This window comes from Chrysemys picta, chromosome 1 (genome assembly GCF_011386835.1).
Source record: "Chrysemys picta bellii isolate R12L10 chromosome 1, ASM1138683v2, whole genome shotgun sequence".
Classification (NCBI taxonomy): domain Eukaryota; kingdom Metazoa; phylum Chordata; order Testudines; family Emydidae; genus Chrysemys; species Chrysemys picta.
In genome coordinates, this window is record NC_088791.1 from 338828353 (window position 1) to 338842011 (window position 13659).

At 45.2% G+C, this 13659-nt stretch overlaps 1 protein-coding gene across 6 annotated transcripts in view; it reads left to right on the forward strand.

The window, feature by feature from the left end:
- Positions 1-13659, forward strand: part of PAK1 (p21 (RAC1) activated kinase 1) — a 124265-nt gene that overhangs the window by 62192 nt on the left and 48414 nt on the right. For 2 of the 6 annotated variants that reach the window (XM_005290549.5, XM_024108947.3), the window contains 2 exons: positions 7077-7287; positions 12801-12901. In XM_005290549.5, coding sequence (XP_005290606.2) covers positions 7098-7287; positions 12801-12901 — 291 coding nt within the window. In that variant the 5' untranslated portion in view covers positions 7077-7097. Of the gene's footprint in view, positions 1-3196; positions 3320-7076; positions 7288-12800; positions 12902-13659 lie in introns of those variants that run through there. The other 4 variants (XM_065596162.1, XM_024108946.3, XM_065596158.1 and 1 more) reach the window with 3 other exon arrangements.

The window sequence follows — 13659 nt, forward strand, 5'->3', positions numbered from 1 at the left end:
ATTAAAATTTTGTACTTGTTGAGAGAATAACTGAGCTAATCTTTTTTTAGTATAGTTTATTTCATCTAGAAGTTATCATGACTAATTCTCAGCTATCGTCTTCCCAGACTGCATGAATTATAGATGGCTCTTTTGAGTTTCATGTTCACTCCAGCAATGAGTATATACTGGACATAGTTATGTTTGTGGCATCTACTTTAGGGTAGGTTTCAGCTACAATACTGATTTTTTCCCTAATTGCTTTCTCTTTAGCAATTACTTTTGCTAAAGGAAAATACTACAAGAAAATATAATCCAGCTTGATGTTCAGTGGTGGGAACATCAACTTAAAATGACTTGGCTTTCCAAAGGAAAACATTATTTGCATAGCATAAATGTTTAGTGTAGAATTTCTATTAGATGGTCTTATTTTATTTTTAATTAGGATAAAGCTATTACTTTTTATTTATATTAGAATAGAGCCTAGAGAGGCTCCATTTGAGATCAGAGCTACATTGTGCTAGGCCCTGTAGACACACATAGTAAGAGACAGACCCTGACCCAAACAGCATATAAGTTTTAAAACTAGACGTAAGGTCAGTGCCGGCTCCAGGGTTTTGGCCGCCCCAAGCAGCCAAAACACCCCCCCCCTCCCCGCGATCGTGATTTGCGGCGGCAATTTGGCGGGAGGTCCTTTGCTCCCAGCGGGAGTGAGGGACCGTCCGCCTAATTGCTGCCGAATATCTGGACGTGCCGCCCCTCTCTGGAGCGGCTGCCCCAAGCACCTGCTTGCCAGGCTGGTGCCTGGAGCCGGCCCTGGGTAAGGTCCAAACCAAACTCCCAGATCCAAACACCCCCAAAGTTTAGGAAAGTTCCTCTCCAGATGTGAACTTTGTGGTTTGGGCCCATAGCTGCTTAAAACAAACTGGGAGAAATTACAAATCTGTCTAGGTAATTTTAGATGTAGGGTTTTTGGAAACCATTCTTATGCAGCTGTTAAATTCTGCTCTTAGGAAGAACAGCATATCAAATCCGTGTTGGATAGGTGGTCTGTTGGATCACCTCCTCTCCCATTCATAATTATTCATGTGGATAGGACATATACATTCAGTGAGTGCATTAATACTGGGCCATTGGGATCACTTACTTTGGCTGATAACTGATTTGAAAAGGTAAAAAGAGATTTCAAGAGTATAGATACTAACTGTATTCTGGACTCATGGCAGACAAAAGTTTCTTACTATCCTTAGTATATACCATAATGTATTTTCAGGACCGCTGTGTGATGAACCGTATGGTTCTTCTGACATTTAATGTTCCAGAGTGACCACAGAAACAATAGCTTTAGACAATGGAGATGCCCTTGTTGTGGTGATTGTGGGATTTGGTCTGAGTGTTGGTATTTTAATATATGGGAATTGAGCAAATTGTATCTGTATCTAAGGGCTTGTCTACACTGGCACTTTACAGCGCTGCAACTTTCTTGCTCAGGGGTGTGAAAACACCCCCGCCCCCTCCGAGTGCTGCAACTTTCAGCTCTGTAAAGTGCCGGTGTAGACAGTGCTCCAGCACTGGGAGCTATTCCCCTCGTGGAGGTGGTTTTTTTAGAGCGCTGGGAGAGCTCTCTCCCAGCCCTCTGCCCCGACTACACAAGCCACGTTAAAGCGCTGCCACGCCTTGCAAGTGAAGACATGCCCTAAGATGCATCCCTTATCTAACTTCAGATGAAAGGTTTATTTGCTGGGTAATAACATTTCCATTGTTAGTCTTGCCATTGAAATGTAAAGTCAGTTTCTTGTGGAGTGTTCTGTCATTGCAAACAGAACAATCATAGTGTTGTGAAAAGTAAGGGAAATTAGGTTGATTGATGTTACTTTGACTGGCTTTTGCAATCTGGGTTGCTTAGAACAGAGATTATTCAGTGACTCACTTTGGTGTAATGGAGCTCTGACAACTGTGGTGGTTTTGCTGAAAGCAAGTACTTGCTGGAGCTACTGGAATTCAAGCAGAATAAATAAAACAGCTCCTTTATATTTAAAGATGGAAAGGGCAGTGAGTCGGCTACATATTATCATGGTAAGAAATTAATTTGCATGGATGCTGCACTTTGATGGGGAGAATGCCACCTTCTGGTACATTCAGAATAACTCAGGCATGGATCAGCGTTCACATCGCACTCCCTGTCAGTACCCAGCCCGGGCCAGGGTAGTTAATGCTCCAACCAGCAGACCAAATTCGGTGATGAATCCTGGTCACCTGCCACCTGAGGCACGGTGCACATATGCTAAGAAGATGCAACTCTGAATGCTCCACTCGAGGCTCCTACCTATCTCGCAAAACCTGATCTTAGTGGGATTTTGACAATAGTGTACGTTTAGAATCACTGTCCCACTGACAGTGGTCTGTATTTTAATCTTTGGACTTCAAAATGTGTGGGTTTTCTTTCTGTTTCAGGCAAGTAAACATCCGAGGCTGGTGTCCCAAAGTTCTGTGCAAACACCACATCAGGTGCATGCATGTGGAGCATGACTGCTAGGACTGGGCTGCTGGAACCTGCAGGGCTTTCCCAGGAAGTTCCTGGAGAAGCCATGGAAGAGACTGGGGCCTTCAATCCTGAAACAAACCCCATAAATCTGTAGCTTGGAGTGTTCTCTTACCCCTCACCCTCTCCCGCCCCCCCCCCCCCAGTGTTGTGGGGAGGAAGAAGGCTGGCCATACACATTCTGTGCGCTGGCTGGGGGGGTGGGGAAAGTGTAGATTTTAATACCACGGTCCTAGATGTGTGGGGCAATCTCGAGGAAGGGTTTGGGTGGCTTGAGTGGGAGGAGGAATCCACTGTGTGTTACCTAGGTTAGAGCTGCAAATCTGAGTTCTCAAATAGGTGTGAAGAACTGGTATCCACTGTTGAGCTGTGTAGCTTTTTGGGGGTGCGTGTAAAGTGAGTGAGCATTTTCTGATCCCCTGAGTTTCCCCTTATTTAATAAAATAGCTGTAACTGGCATTATAAAATAAATTAATGGAGCTATCCTATCTTCTAGAACTGGAAGGGACCTTGACAGGTTATCAAGTCCAGCCCCCTGCCTTCACTAGCAGGACCAAGTACTGATTTTGCCCCAGATCTCTAAGTGGCCCCCTCAAGGATTGAATTAACAACCCTGGGTTTAGCAGGCCAATGCTCAAACCACTGAGCTATCCCTCCCCCATTCCTATAGGCCCTTCCATTCGAGGATCGTAAAGTGCTTCCATCTGCCGGTGAGGAAGGGGGGTATTATCCCCATTTTATAGAGAAGGAAACTGAAGCACATGTAGATGAAGTGACCTCGCCAGGGTTTCACAGCAGGTGAGTGGCAGAACTGGAAATAAAACCTAGGAGTTTTGTCTCCCGGTCTGAGGCGTTAGCCACCAGCCCTTCTGCTATTTTTATCTAAATTGTTCTCTCCTTCCTTTCCCTCTCTTCACTGCTGTCTCCCTTCTTGCCATCCTATGGTCCTTTCTCCTCACTGTTTCCACCAGCCCTGTCCCCCCAATGATCTGTTCTCTCCCCCCAGAGCTCTCCTCAATTTCCTTCCCTATTTCTTTTGGTCACTCCGCTGGTCCTGCGTCCCTTCCAACGTGGCAGTCAGCTGGTGTCTCACTGTTTTCTGGCAGTGTGCTGCAGTAAGGCACAGCAAGGGAGAGGGAGTCAGTGGGGGGAGGTAGGTTTTTTTGCCTGCCTGCTCACCAGGCCAGGTACTAGTTCAGGGGTCGGCAACCTGTGGCACACGTGCCAAAGGTGGCATGCGAGCCGATTTTTACTGCAACGCTGCTGCCAGCCGGGGTCCTGGGCACCGGCCCCGCTCAGCCCGCTGCCAGCCTGAGTGAACGGAACCCCCGGCCGGCAACGGCTGAGCGGGGCCGGCGGCCAGGACCCCGGCTAGCAGGAGCCGGCGGACGGAACCCCAGACCAGCAGTGGGCTGAGCTGCTCAGCTTGCCACCGGTCTGGGGTTCTGTCCGCCGGCCCCGCTCAGCCCGCTGATGGTCTGGAGTTCCAGCAGGCTGAGTGGGGCCGGTGGCCAGGACCCCGGCTGGCAAAGGCCAGTGGCCGGAACCCCAGACTGGCAGCGGGTTGAGTGGCTCAGCCTGCTGCCGGTCTGGGGTTCCGGCCACCGGCCCCTTGCCAGCTGAGGTCCCAGCCATTGGCCCCTCTCAGCCTGCTGCGGGCCTTGGATACCAGCCGCCGGCCCCGCGCACCTCGCTGCTGGTCTGGGGTTCCAGTCGCCCGTCCCCTGCCAGCCGGGGTCCGGGCCTCCGGCCCCGCTCAGCCCTCCTGCCAGCCTGGGGTACTGGCAGCCAACCCAGGGCTCTGCTCCTGGCCTGGTCCCAGCGCTCTGCAGCCCTTATCAAAAATTACACTACAATTAGCTTAAAAACTTAAAAACTTTGTATATTACAGTAATTGTTAAAAAATGTATAATGTTAATAAATACATAGGTTTGATGAAACAAAGTAGTTGTACTTCTGTGCCTGTGCTTTATTTGTGTTTTCGATGATTTACCTTCTAAAAAAATCTGGCATGTCCCGCACCCCCAAAAAGGGCATCTCGCACACTGAGGGGGTGCGTGCACCCCAGGTTAAGAACCACTGCACTAAACTGATGAGCTCTGCATTTTCATTTAATTTTAAATGAGGCTTCTTAAACATTTTAAAAACCTTATTTACTTTACATACAACAATCGTTTAGTTATATAATACAGACTTAGAGAGAGAGACCTTCTAAAAACGTTAAAATGTATTACCGGCACGCGAAACCATAAATTAGAGTAAATACATGAAGACTTGGTACACCACTTCTGAAAGGTTGCCAACCCCTGTTCTAGTTCCTAGTAGCCAGAAGGCTTGATCATCCCCCCCCCCTCCTCCCCCCCCGCCCCACACACACTTCCTGACCTGGGATGAGTGGGGAAAGAGGCAGCAGTGACAAAAGTGACTATCGCTCCGGGAGAGTGGCATTGGGCAAAGTATGCAGCTATTGACATTAACTTCCCTATTTCTCTTCCTGCTGCTGTCTTTGTCTAGCAGCCTCCTAGTAGGGATCATTTCTATAGTTTGTAACTAGAGAAGCGTAGCCGAAAGTGTCTGACTTTGCTTCCTCCTGCTCATAGGTGTGTGAATGCCATGAACACAGACAGGGCTTCTTTAGTGACTCTGCCTGGCAGCCTGTGCTTGTTCCTTTCTCTGTTTCAGTTGGATCCAGATGAGTTGCTAATTGTATAGGCACCAGAGATGCTGCTGTATGCAAGACAGCTCAGTATAAGCGTGGTCTCGGGTGTATTCATGTCAAACAGGATATTTACCCACCAATGGCTGTCAAAGTTACTGGTGCGTTTTAGTTTGTACCAAAAGAAATCTCCCAAACTTCTTATGCAGCTCCTGGTCTCTGCATCTCCAGCTGTCAGCTTCGTCTTTGCTCTTGCTCATTTTCACACTGGGGAATGGCCTGGGGCCGATGGCCAGTGACCTGAATAATGGAGGAGGCAGGAGGTAGATGCCAGAACACTCCCAGGCAAGTGGAAAGCTGAATAGCCCCAACTGGCTGCCAAAAATTACCCCCTGACATTCAAATCAATGTCCCAAAGGAGACTCTTTAAACAAATTTCATTTCTAGGAGCACTGACTCCGGATAGGCTTGTGTGGAGTCACCACTTCGAAGTTAGATATGTTAGGTGGGGTGTAATAACCTGCCTTTGCTGTGGTGTGGCTTTCTTAGGTTCCAGTTCTGCAATCAGCACCCAGAAGTCTCATTGAATTCAGTGGCCAAGGTGTCTCCATTTTAACTGTCCAGCAGGAGGTACTCAAAATCAGTGGCCACTCTGGAAAACTTAGGTCTAGGGCCTGATTTGCAGATACTGAAAGCACGGCATCTCCGGAAATTAGGACCTTAGGGACTCTCTTGATAGTGTCCCTCAGGTTCTGCTGTGACTGCCAGACTAATCAATGAAGTTCTGCTTTGATACTTTAAAGCCCCCTGCTGGAATAGGGCCTTCTTAGGCTATGTCTACACTATAGCTTATGCTGGCATAATTTATGTCGCTCAGAGGTGTGAATAAACCACCCTCCAGAGCGATGCAAGTTACACCTACATAAGGGCTGGAGTGGGCAGCCTATGTCGGTGGGAGTGCTTCTCCCGCCGCCAACATCGCTACTGCTGCTCGCGGGGGTTGGAGTGACTCAGCCCACGGGCGAGCTCTCTCCTGAATGTCTGCACTAACAGTGCCAATAGCAGCGCCGCTGTAAGCTCTGTCATGTAGCCGTAGCCTCAGTCTGGGTCGCAAAAGCTGTGTCCCTGCATGGATTCTTCATCTGCCGGAGCAACTCAGAGATTTGGAAGCTGTAAATTAATTTTGCTCTGATTTTATTTTATCACTTTTTGGAGCTGGGCTTTTCCTAGTGACAGAACCTGCTACCAAATAAAAGGACTCAAATTAGGAGGTGTGGTTTTTTTCCCCATTGTTTGTGAAATTTGGAAAGTCATTTGGTTATTCTGAGGAATAGGATTGGTTTGTTTTACAGCTAGAGTTGGTCAGAAATTGTTTGAATTTTTAATGAAAAATGTCAGCATTTTTCAACAAGTTCTATGTGCAGTTGGGCTGTATAAAGATTGAGTTAATTGTGCTGCTAATGGGTTATTCTGCAAGTACAGTAGCTTCTTTGCTTAAATCTACACTTTAAGGATGATTTACATGAAGAGTTACTGTGTACATGTGGAGGATCCAGTTTTATTTTACCAGCTCAATGAAATGAAATACCCCTAAAAAGGCTGGGCATGATGGTCAGTAACTCTGAAAGAACCTTTAAACTTTGTCTTTGTATGGGAAATAATTAAAAGTTGTGTTCCGAGGGCCAAATCCTGATTGCTAGTGAATAAATGGGAATTTTGGCATCCACTTCAGTGGAACCATGCGTTGGCCCCCAGAAGAAATTTTTTATGCAAGTTTGTTATCTGCAGGTAATTAACATAAACTAAAAGACAAAGCTGATGCACAATTTATTTGAAGGAGCAATTTGCAACTGTAATTAAAAATGCACAAAAGTGATTATTTCTTTTTCCTGGTCCTAGTAACAGCTTCTTTTGCTGAAGATGTCTAATAATGGTGTTGAAGCCGAAGACAAGCCTCCAGCCCCTCCAATGAGAAATACCAGCACTATGATTGGATCTGGAAGCAAAGATACTGGGACTTTAAACCATGGCTCAAAACCTTTGCCCCCCAACCCTGAAGAAAAGAAAAAGAGAGACCGATTTTACCGATCTATATTGCCAGGAGATAAAAGTACAGTATTTTGATTTTCACTATAGTTTCTTCTTTGCATGTTGCTGGGGAATGATGTTAATGATTCTTTAGAATTTAGAGCATGGTTCACAAGGTCTAATACTTCACATAATTTTTTTGGGCCATACTGGGAATATGGGCTGCCTGTGGTGGCTAGCTGGGTATCTGCTTTCCTAATAATTAATTCCATTCCCCTCACAAACTCCCCATTCCTTCTCATAATCTGTTGATTGTTAAAATGTGTGTGTGTGTGAGATCTGTGATTACCAGTTTTCAGGGACATAGACACTGTAATGTCCCTGTTCTCAGGGCCTGTCACAGCTGCCTTTCCAAAGTTCAGTGAGATTTGTTTGTTTTTTTTTGGGGGGGGGGGAGGGTTGGCCTTAGTTTTTGCAACCATTGTAGATGGGCCTTCTGAAGGAGCCCTGCTGGCCTTCTGCGTTGGTGAAACTGAAAGCAGGCTGGAAGAGTGCAAATATGTCTAAAAGACCATTTCTTACCAGTCCTGTCACATGTTGCTATGTGGTCCATAGCCCTGAAGAGCTTAATGTCTAAGATGAGTCTTTGTCATCCTATTCTATTTCAGAATTTTGGATCCAACATTGTCCACTGCTAAAAATAATCTGTCTCTATAACTTCTTGCACATTAACTTGTATTGAATGAATTCTTTCAGCTATAATAAGGAATGTAACAGGCAAGATGGGAATAAGGGACAGAACTAATGCACTGTACATGCAATTTTAATTTCTACCATTAGTATATTTTGAAGGTTGTACATTTATCACATGAATCAGTTGCAATGATGCAAGAAATTCTCTAGTCCTTAATCTGTGCCACTTCCTTTTATATCTCGATTTACTCTGTTTGTAAGGAACCCATCTCTGTGATATATTTATCTCCCTTTTTCAGTCTCTTTTTAAGGATTCATAGTGTCCATCGCCATGGTAGTTGGGTGCTAAATAAATAAGATCATTCTCAACTGTTTCAATAAGGAGTCAGTCTCCTAAATTCTTGCTAGAAGGAAAGGACTAATCCTAGTTCTGTGGCCTAAGAGCAACTTAATTGCTGTTTATACTATTTAACCTGCTCTGGGAAGCAGACAGACAGTTTCATATCTATTATAGTGCCAATCTCCAGTAAGGCTGTAGGTATGTTAAGGATGCATGATGCTGTTAAACATGAATGCAAAGCGCTTGATTAAAAGTAAAAAGAAGAACAGGAGTACTTGTGGCACCTTAGAGACTAACAAATTTATTAGAGCATAAGCTTTCGTGCTCTAATAAATTTGTTAGTCTCTAAGGTGCCACAAGTACTCCTGTTCTTCTTTTTGCGGATACAGACTAACACGGCTGTTACTCTGAAACCTTGATTAAAAGTGAATCAGTTCACATGCAGTTAGGTGAAAATGAGCTTTGGATGTCTTAACACGTCTGTAACTCTTCCTTATCCCCCCTTTACCTGTCATGCTCTCAAACGTTAATAAAATATCATCTACTTATTTTTTTTTTAAACTGGCCCAGGTTTCTCTCTCCCTCTGTGTATACAATGGTAAGTACAGTGTTTGGTATCTGAGCACCAGATACGTAGTTCTTTTCTACCAACAGGTGACAACAAGGTAATGGAGCCTTTTGAGGTTATGTAACTTGTTCCAAAGGAGCTTTCCAGATCTCAGTCCTCTGTAGTGTTTGTCTCTATCAGATGGGAGAGTACCCTTGCTATTGGCTATTGCAGCCTTGTTTGCTGACCAATATCTGCGTACTTTCCATAAAAGGGTTACGCTACCAGGTCTGTTTCTACACTGACATGATTGTTTCCTTCCCCTCCCACACCCCCACCCCAAAACTGGGAGCTAAAGAGGAGGAGTGCCATAATGTGATGCTTCAGCAGCTCTGGGTTCTCTTTGCGTTGAGGGTATGATCCAGCTTCAATTTGAAGGCAATGAACAGACCGCCATTGAAATCAGTGGATGTTGGCTTCTTGTAGACATTCCAACATGGTAGCCACTCATAGAATCATAGACTATTTGGGTTGGAAGGGACCTCAGGAGGTCATCTAGTCCAACCCCCTGCTCAAAGCAGGACCAATCCCCAGACAGATTTTTGCCCCGATCCCTAAATGGCCCCCTCAAGGATTGAACTCACAACCCTGGGTTTAGCAGGCCAATGCATCATTGCCAAGGCCAGAAGAGTCTTCTGTTGCAATGCACCTGCTCGAACCAGAGTGGCAGCCTTCTCCTGCTGCCTCTCTGAGGCCTTTTAGCCTGATTGCCACCCTGGCTCCTGGTAGGACGACGGACAGACCAATATGTAAATTCATTCAAGTAATCCCTGACTGGCTACCACACTCCTGACATGAAGTGCTGATGAATTGTCAATAGAAAATCCATTGGCTGATCAGCCTTAGAGAATCTCCTAATGCACAAACTTATTTACTACAAGAACCCAGCTTGATTAAGGCTTACAGTTCAGCTACTGAGTTGCCTGGAGTAAAAGAAGGGTTAATTCAGGTCGGGTATAATCTCTACTGTGATGGAACTGCATAAAGACTGTACAGCTCTGGCACACTGAGCAGGCCTGACCGATAATATTGGACTTTAGATTGATTTTTTTAAAAAATACTATTATAAATTGAGGATTGCAGAAAGCAATATTGGCAAATACTTCGGTAGCAAGTCATATAAAACAATTATGCAAAGAACCTCCTTGATTCAATGAGCTGAATGTAAGACTTGGTGATGGTTTCTCCTTTGCAGTGCTGTGCCTCCTGTAGGACTACAGTAGCACCACCTACTGAAACGCTAGAGGGGTGGGAAGTGTTTCAGGTGACTTTTCCAAGTGGCTCAGGAAGAGGTGGTAAGATCACTTGAGATTCTATTGGGTGAATCTGGAGCTGTCCCTGGTGGAACGCCAACTTAGAATGCCTGGCAGCTGTGGTGTTGTGTTGCTAGCTTTTCCATGGTGGGAGTCGGGTAGCATTGTGGAATTCTGGCCTCGTTGCTGGGTATTACGGCTTCTGACATAATTCTGGTGTTTGAATATAGACTTAACAGTGAGGTGGCCTCATGCCTAGACATGCTGATCCACAGCTTCATTGTCTTCAGTGAGAGTTGTGGGTGCCCAGCATCTCTCGGGAGACATTAGTTAGCTGGAAACACTATTATTGTCTTGGAATTCTCAACCGAGGATTCTGAGTTCGCAAGTCCCCCTTGTATTGAGAGAGAATTATTGTCTTCATCTGAGGAACTCATACCCAGCGTCTGGCACATTACCGAAAAAACTTTCTAGTTTATGTAAGGCTCACTCGGAGAATGCAATCATGGACACTCACTGAAATTTTTCAAGTATACATTTCAGTTTACTTTTATTCCTCAGAACCTTACAGTTTAATGGGGCATTAATGGAAATAAAGTAATCAACAATAGATGGGTGTTTCTAGGACGACTGTTTTTCTTCTGAAACTCCTAAAGAGTTTTCTCTTGTCCCATATGTGCCATTACAAGGCCCAGGGTAAAATATCCATAAAGACTATAAAGTGGGATTAAAGTGTAGAGCAAGGCTGGCAGTGCCTTTAAATCTAATCCTTTTTAGCTTATACCTCATTCTGTGATATACAGTATCGTCAATGAAAAGCAATTATAGTGTTAATATTTTAATGCCTTTATGCTTTGAGATCTGTTTCTCCGATTTGATCAGGCTCATATGTGCTTAGAATCAGAAAGCCTGTTTAAGCATTTGAGTGCCTGTTTATTTAAATCAGGTCTTGAAGTAGTTATTCTTATTTTTACCATTTCCAAAGGGGCTCTACTGGACAAATAGAAAAATGTGGGGCTTGATTCTAATCTTGCTCACATCAGTTAGGAATAGCACAGATTAAATGAGATTAGAATGAGGTCCTTGATGGTTGCCCCAAAGAGTTTACAATCAAATTTGTGACGTGACGTCAATGGTGGGGTTGACAAGCAGTAGGAAGCAGGTGATTTGAGGAAAGACCAGAGTTACAGCCATAAGATCACATGGTTACTCACTTCAGTTACGTGGGCATCAAAAGAATCGTGAGAGTCCCAAGAAAGATTACAATTCACGTCCACATGTATACAAAGCATAATCATTTTTACTATAATGAGCAAATGCGGCTTTATCTCCAATTTAATCTCTGCATGAGAGCTGGATATTGAGAGAGCTATGAATTTTTAATGCAGTAGATGCAATTAAATTATTTAATTCATTATTGAAAACATTGTTTACCAGTCCGTGTACTGAGGCTTATCCAAGCTACAGCCCTGTTTATTGAGGCTTCTTCTTGAATATGCATTTTTGTATTTAATATGAATTTGAAAGCAGTAGCTGCAATCAGTGGAGCAAAGCTTGACTTGCTCATTATGCTGTTTGAAAATGGATGCTGGAGATGTTGGGTAGTGAAAAGCTGTATCCTTCCAGATGCAGAATTTAGGTGTTTAGCAGGATATCCTGACCTTCAGTAGATCCAAATATAGAAGTCAAAAAGTTCTGTGCCTTGAATTCTGAACAGTAAATGTTCTAACATTCTTTAATGCTCTAGTAGTTCACACATCCATTTCAGTTGTCTTAGAGTTCCTGAGCTGCCTTGATTTATTGGTTTTCTCAGCATCCCTTTGTCTCCCTTTCCTTCTCCCAGCCCGCAACTTGCAGCTTCTTTTGTATTCCTGCCAGTTGCAGCCGCTAGTCCCCTCTTTGGTTGGTCGGCATGCTGCAGATGCTCAACATCTGCTAACCAGAAGATGCTTCTGGTTCCTCCTAGCTTCTCTCTCTGTGTGGGATCCTCCAGTGTTCCATCTGCCCTTCTCTCATTCCGCTCTTTTCCAAAGCTGTCACTATTTAACACTCTCTCCACTTAAACTGAAAAAACCCCAAGGACTTACTGTTGTTTTAGACAAACCTTTAAGGCTATGTACCTTATTCTGCTCTGTTACACAGTCCATGGTAAATCTGGAGTAACTCTATAATGTTACTCTGGATTTTTATGGATATAATTGAGCGCAGAATCTGGTCTTATGAGCACAGGACTCAAATAAGACTATCCGGTTAAACTTGGAAAACGCAATACATGTTTGCAATATAATGGGTTAAAATGGTGGCTTTTAGGGTAGGTGGGTGTCTTTTAAAACCTCCATTTTGGTGATATGAATACTTTGGGGAACAATGTCTGTCTATATAGCTGAGTAGCATTTGTTTTGCAGTTGACAAGATAGCAGCTGGAAAACATAAACTACGTGGGACAGTCTCTCCCATTTGTGTGTGGACTCGTCACCCTCTCTGGGCTCTGTGTGGCCTAAAATGCAAATATCAAGAATATCAGAATATGGTTGTCCCATAACCATAAATCTTTATCAGTGTGTAGTCAGAATCTTTTTCACATTGCCACAGATCATATGTTTTTGTTGTGGATTTGGTTGCAGAGGATGTACTGTGAACTGCCATGGAAGTATTCTTTGTTCTTGATGTTTTTTTTCTCTCCCTCTCTCTCTCATATGCAGCCAATAAAAAGAAGGAGAAAGAACGCCCAGAAATTTCCCTCCCTTCAGATTTTGAACACACAATTCATGTTGGATTTGATGCTGTCACTGGAGAATTCACGGTAAGTGATTCTGGGGGGAAAGGAGGATTACACAGTTGTTTATCATTAGTGGAGCTGGGACATATTCATCCTTCATAAAGTAATGCCAGAAGGGACCATTATGATCATCTCGTCTGATCGCCAGCATAACACGGGCCAGAGAATCCCACCCAGTGTAATTCATGTGTAGAGCACTCCTGGGGGAATTCTGGGTCACTGTGCGGATGCAGAATTCAGGTCCCTCTGCAGATTTCTTTGCTTCCCTGCAGAAAATGACAGGGAAGCAAAGGGAAGCCTCAAGAGCAGTCATGCACCCCTGTAGTTTCTGGCGTACAGAGCAGCGAGTTTGGGGGAGGCATTGCCCCCGCCCTCCAACGGAGGCAAGGCGTGGGAGAGCATGTGGGGTCACATGCCACTCAGGGCCGGCGCTTCCACTAGGCGACCCTAGGCGGTTGCCCAGGGCGGCAGGATTTGGGGGGTGGCATGTTGCCATCCTCGGCGGCAATTCGGCGGCAGGGGGTCCTTCCACTCCGTGTCTTCGGGGCACTTCAGCGGCGGGTCTTTCACTCGCTCCGGGACCCGCTGCTGAAGCGCCCCTAAGACGCTGAGCGGAAGGACCCCCGCCGCCGAATGCTCTGAGGAGGAGCGCTGCCGCCTAGGGCGGCAAAAACCCTGGCGCCGCTCCTGATGCCACTGCCTCCCATGGGGGGGGGGGGGGCATTTCTGCGAGAGCAGACCTATCAGACCTGCCTGGCTGAAGGAAGGTTCAGCTCCTTCCG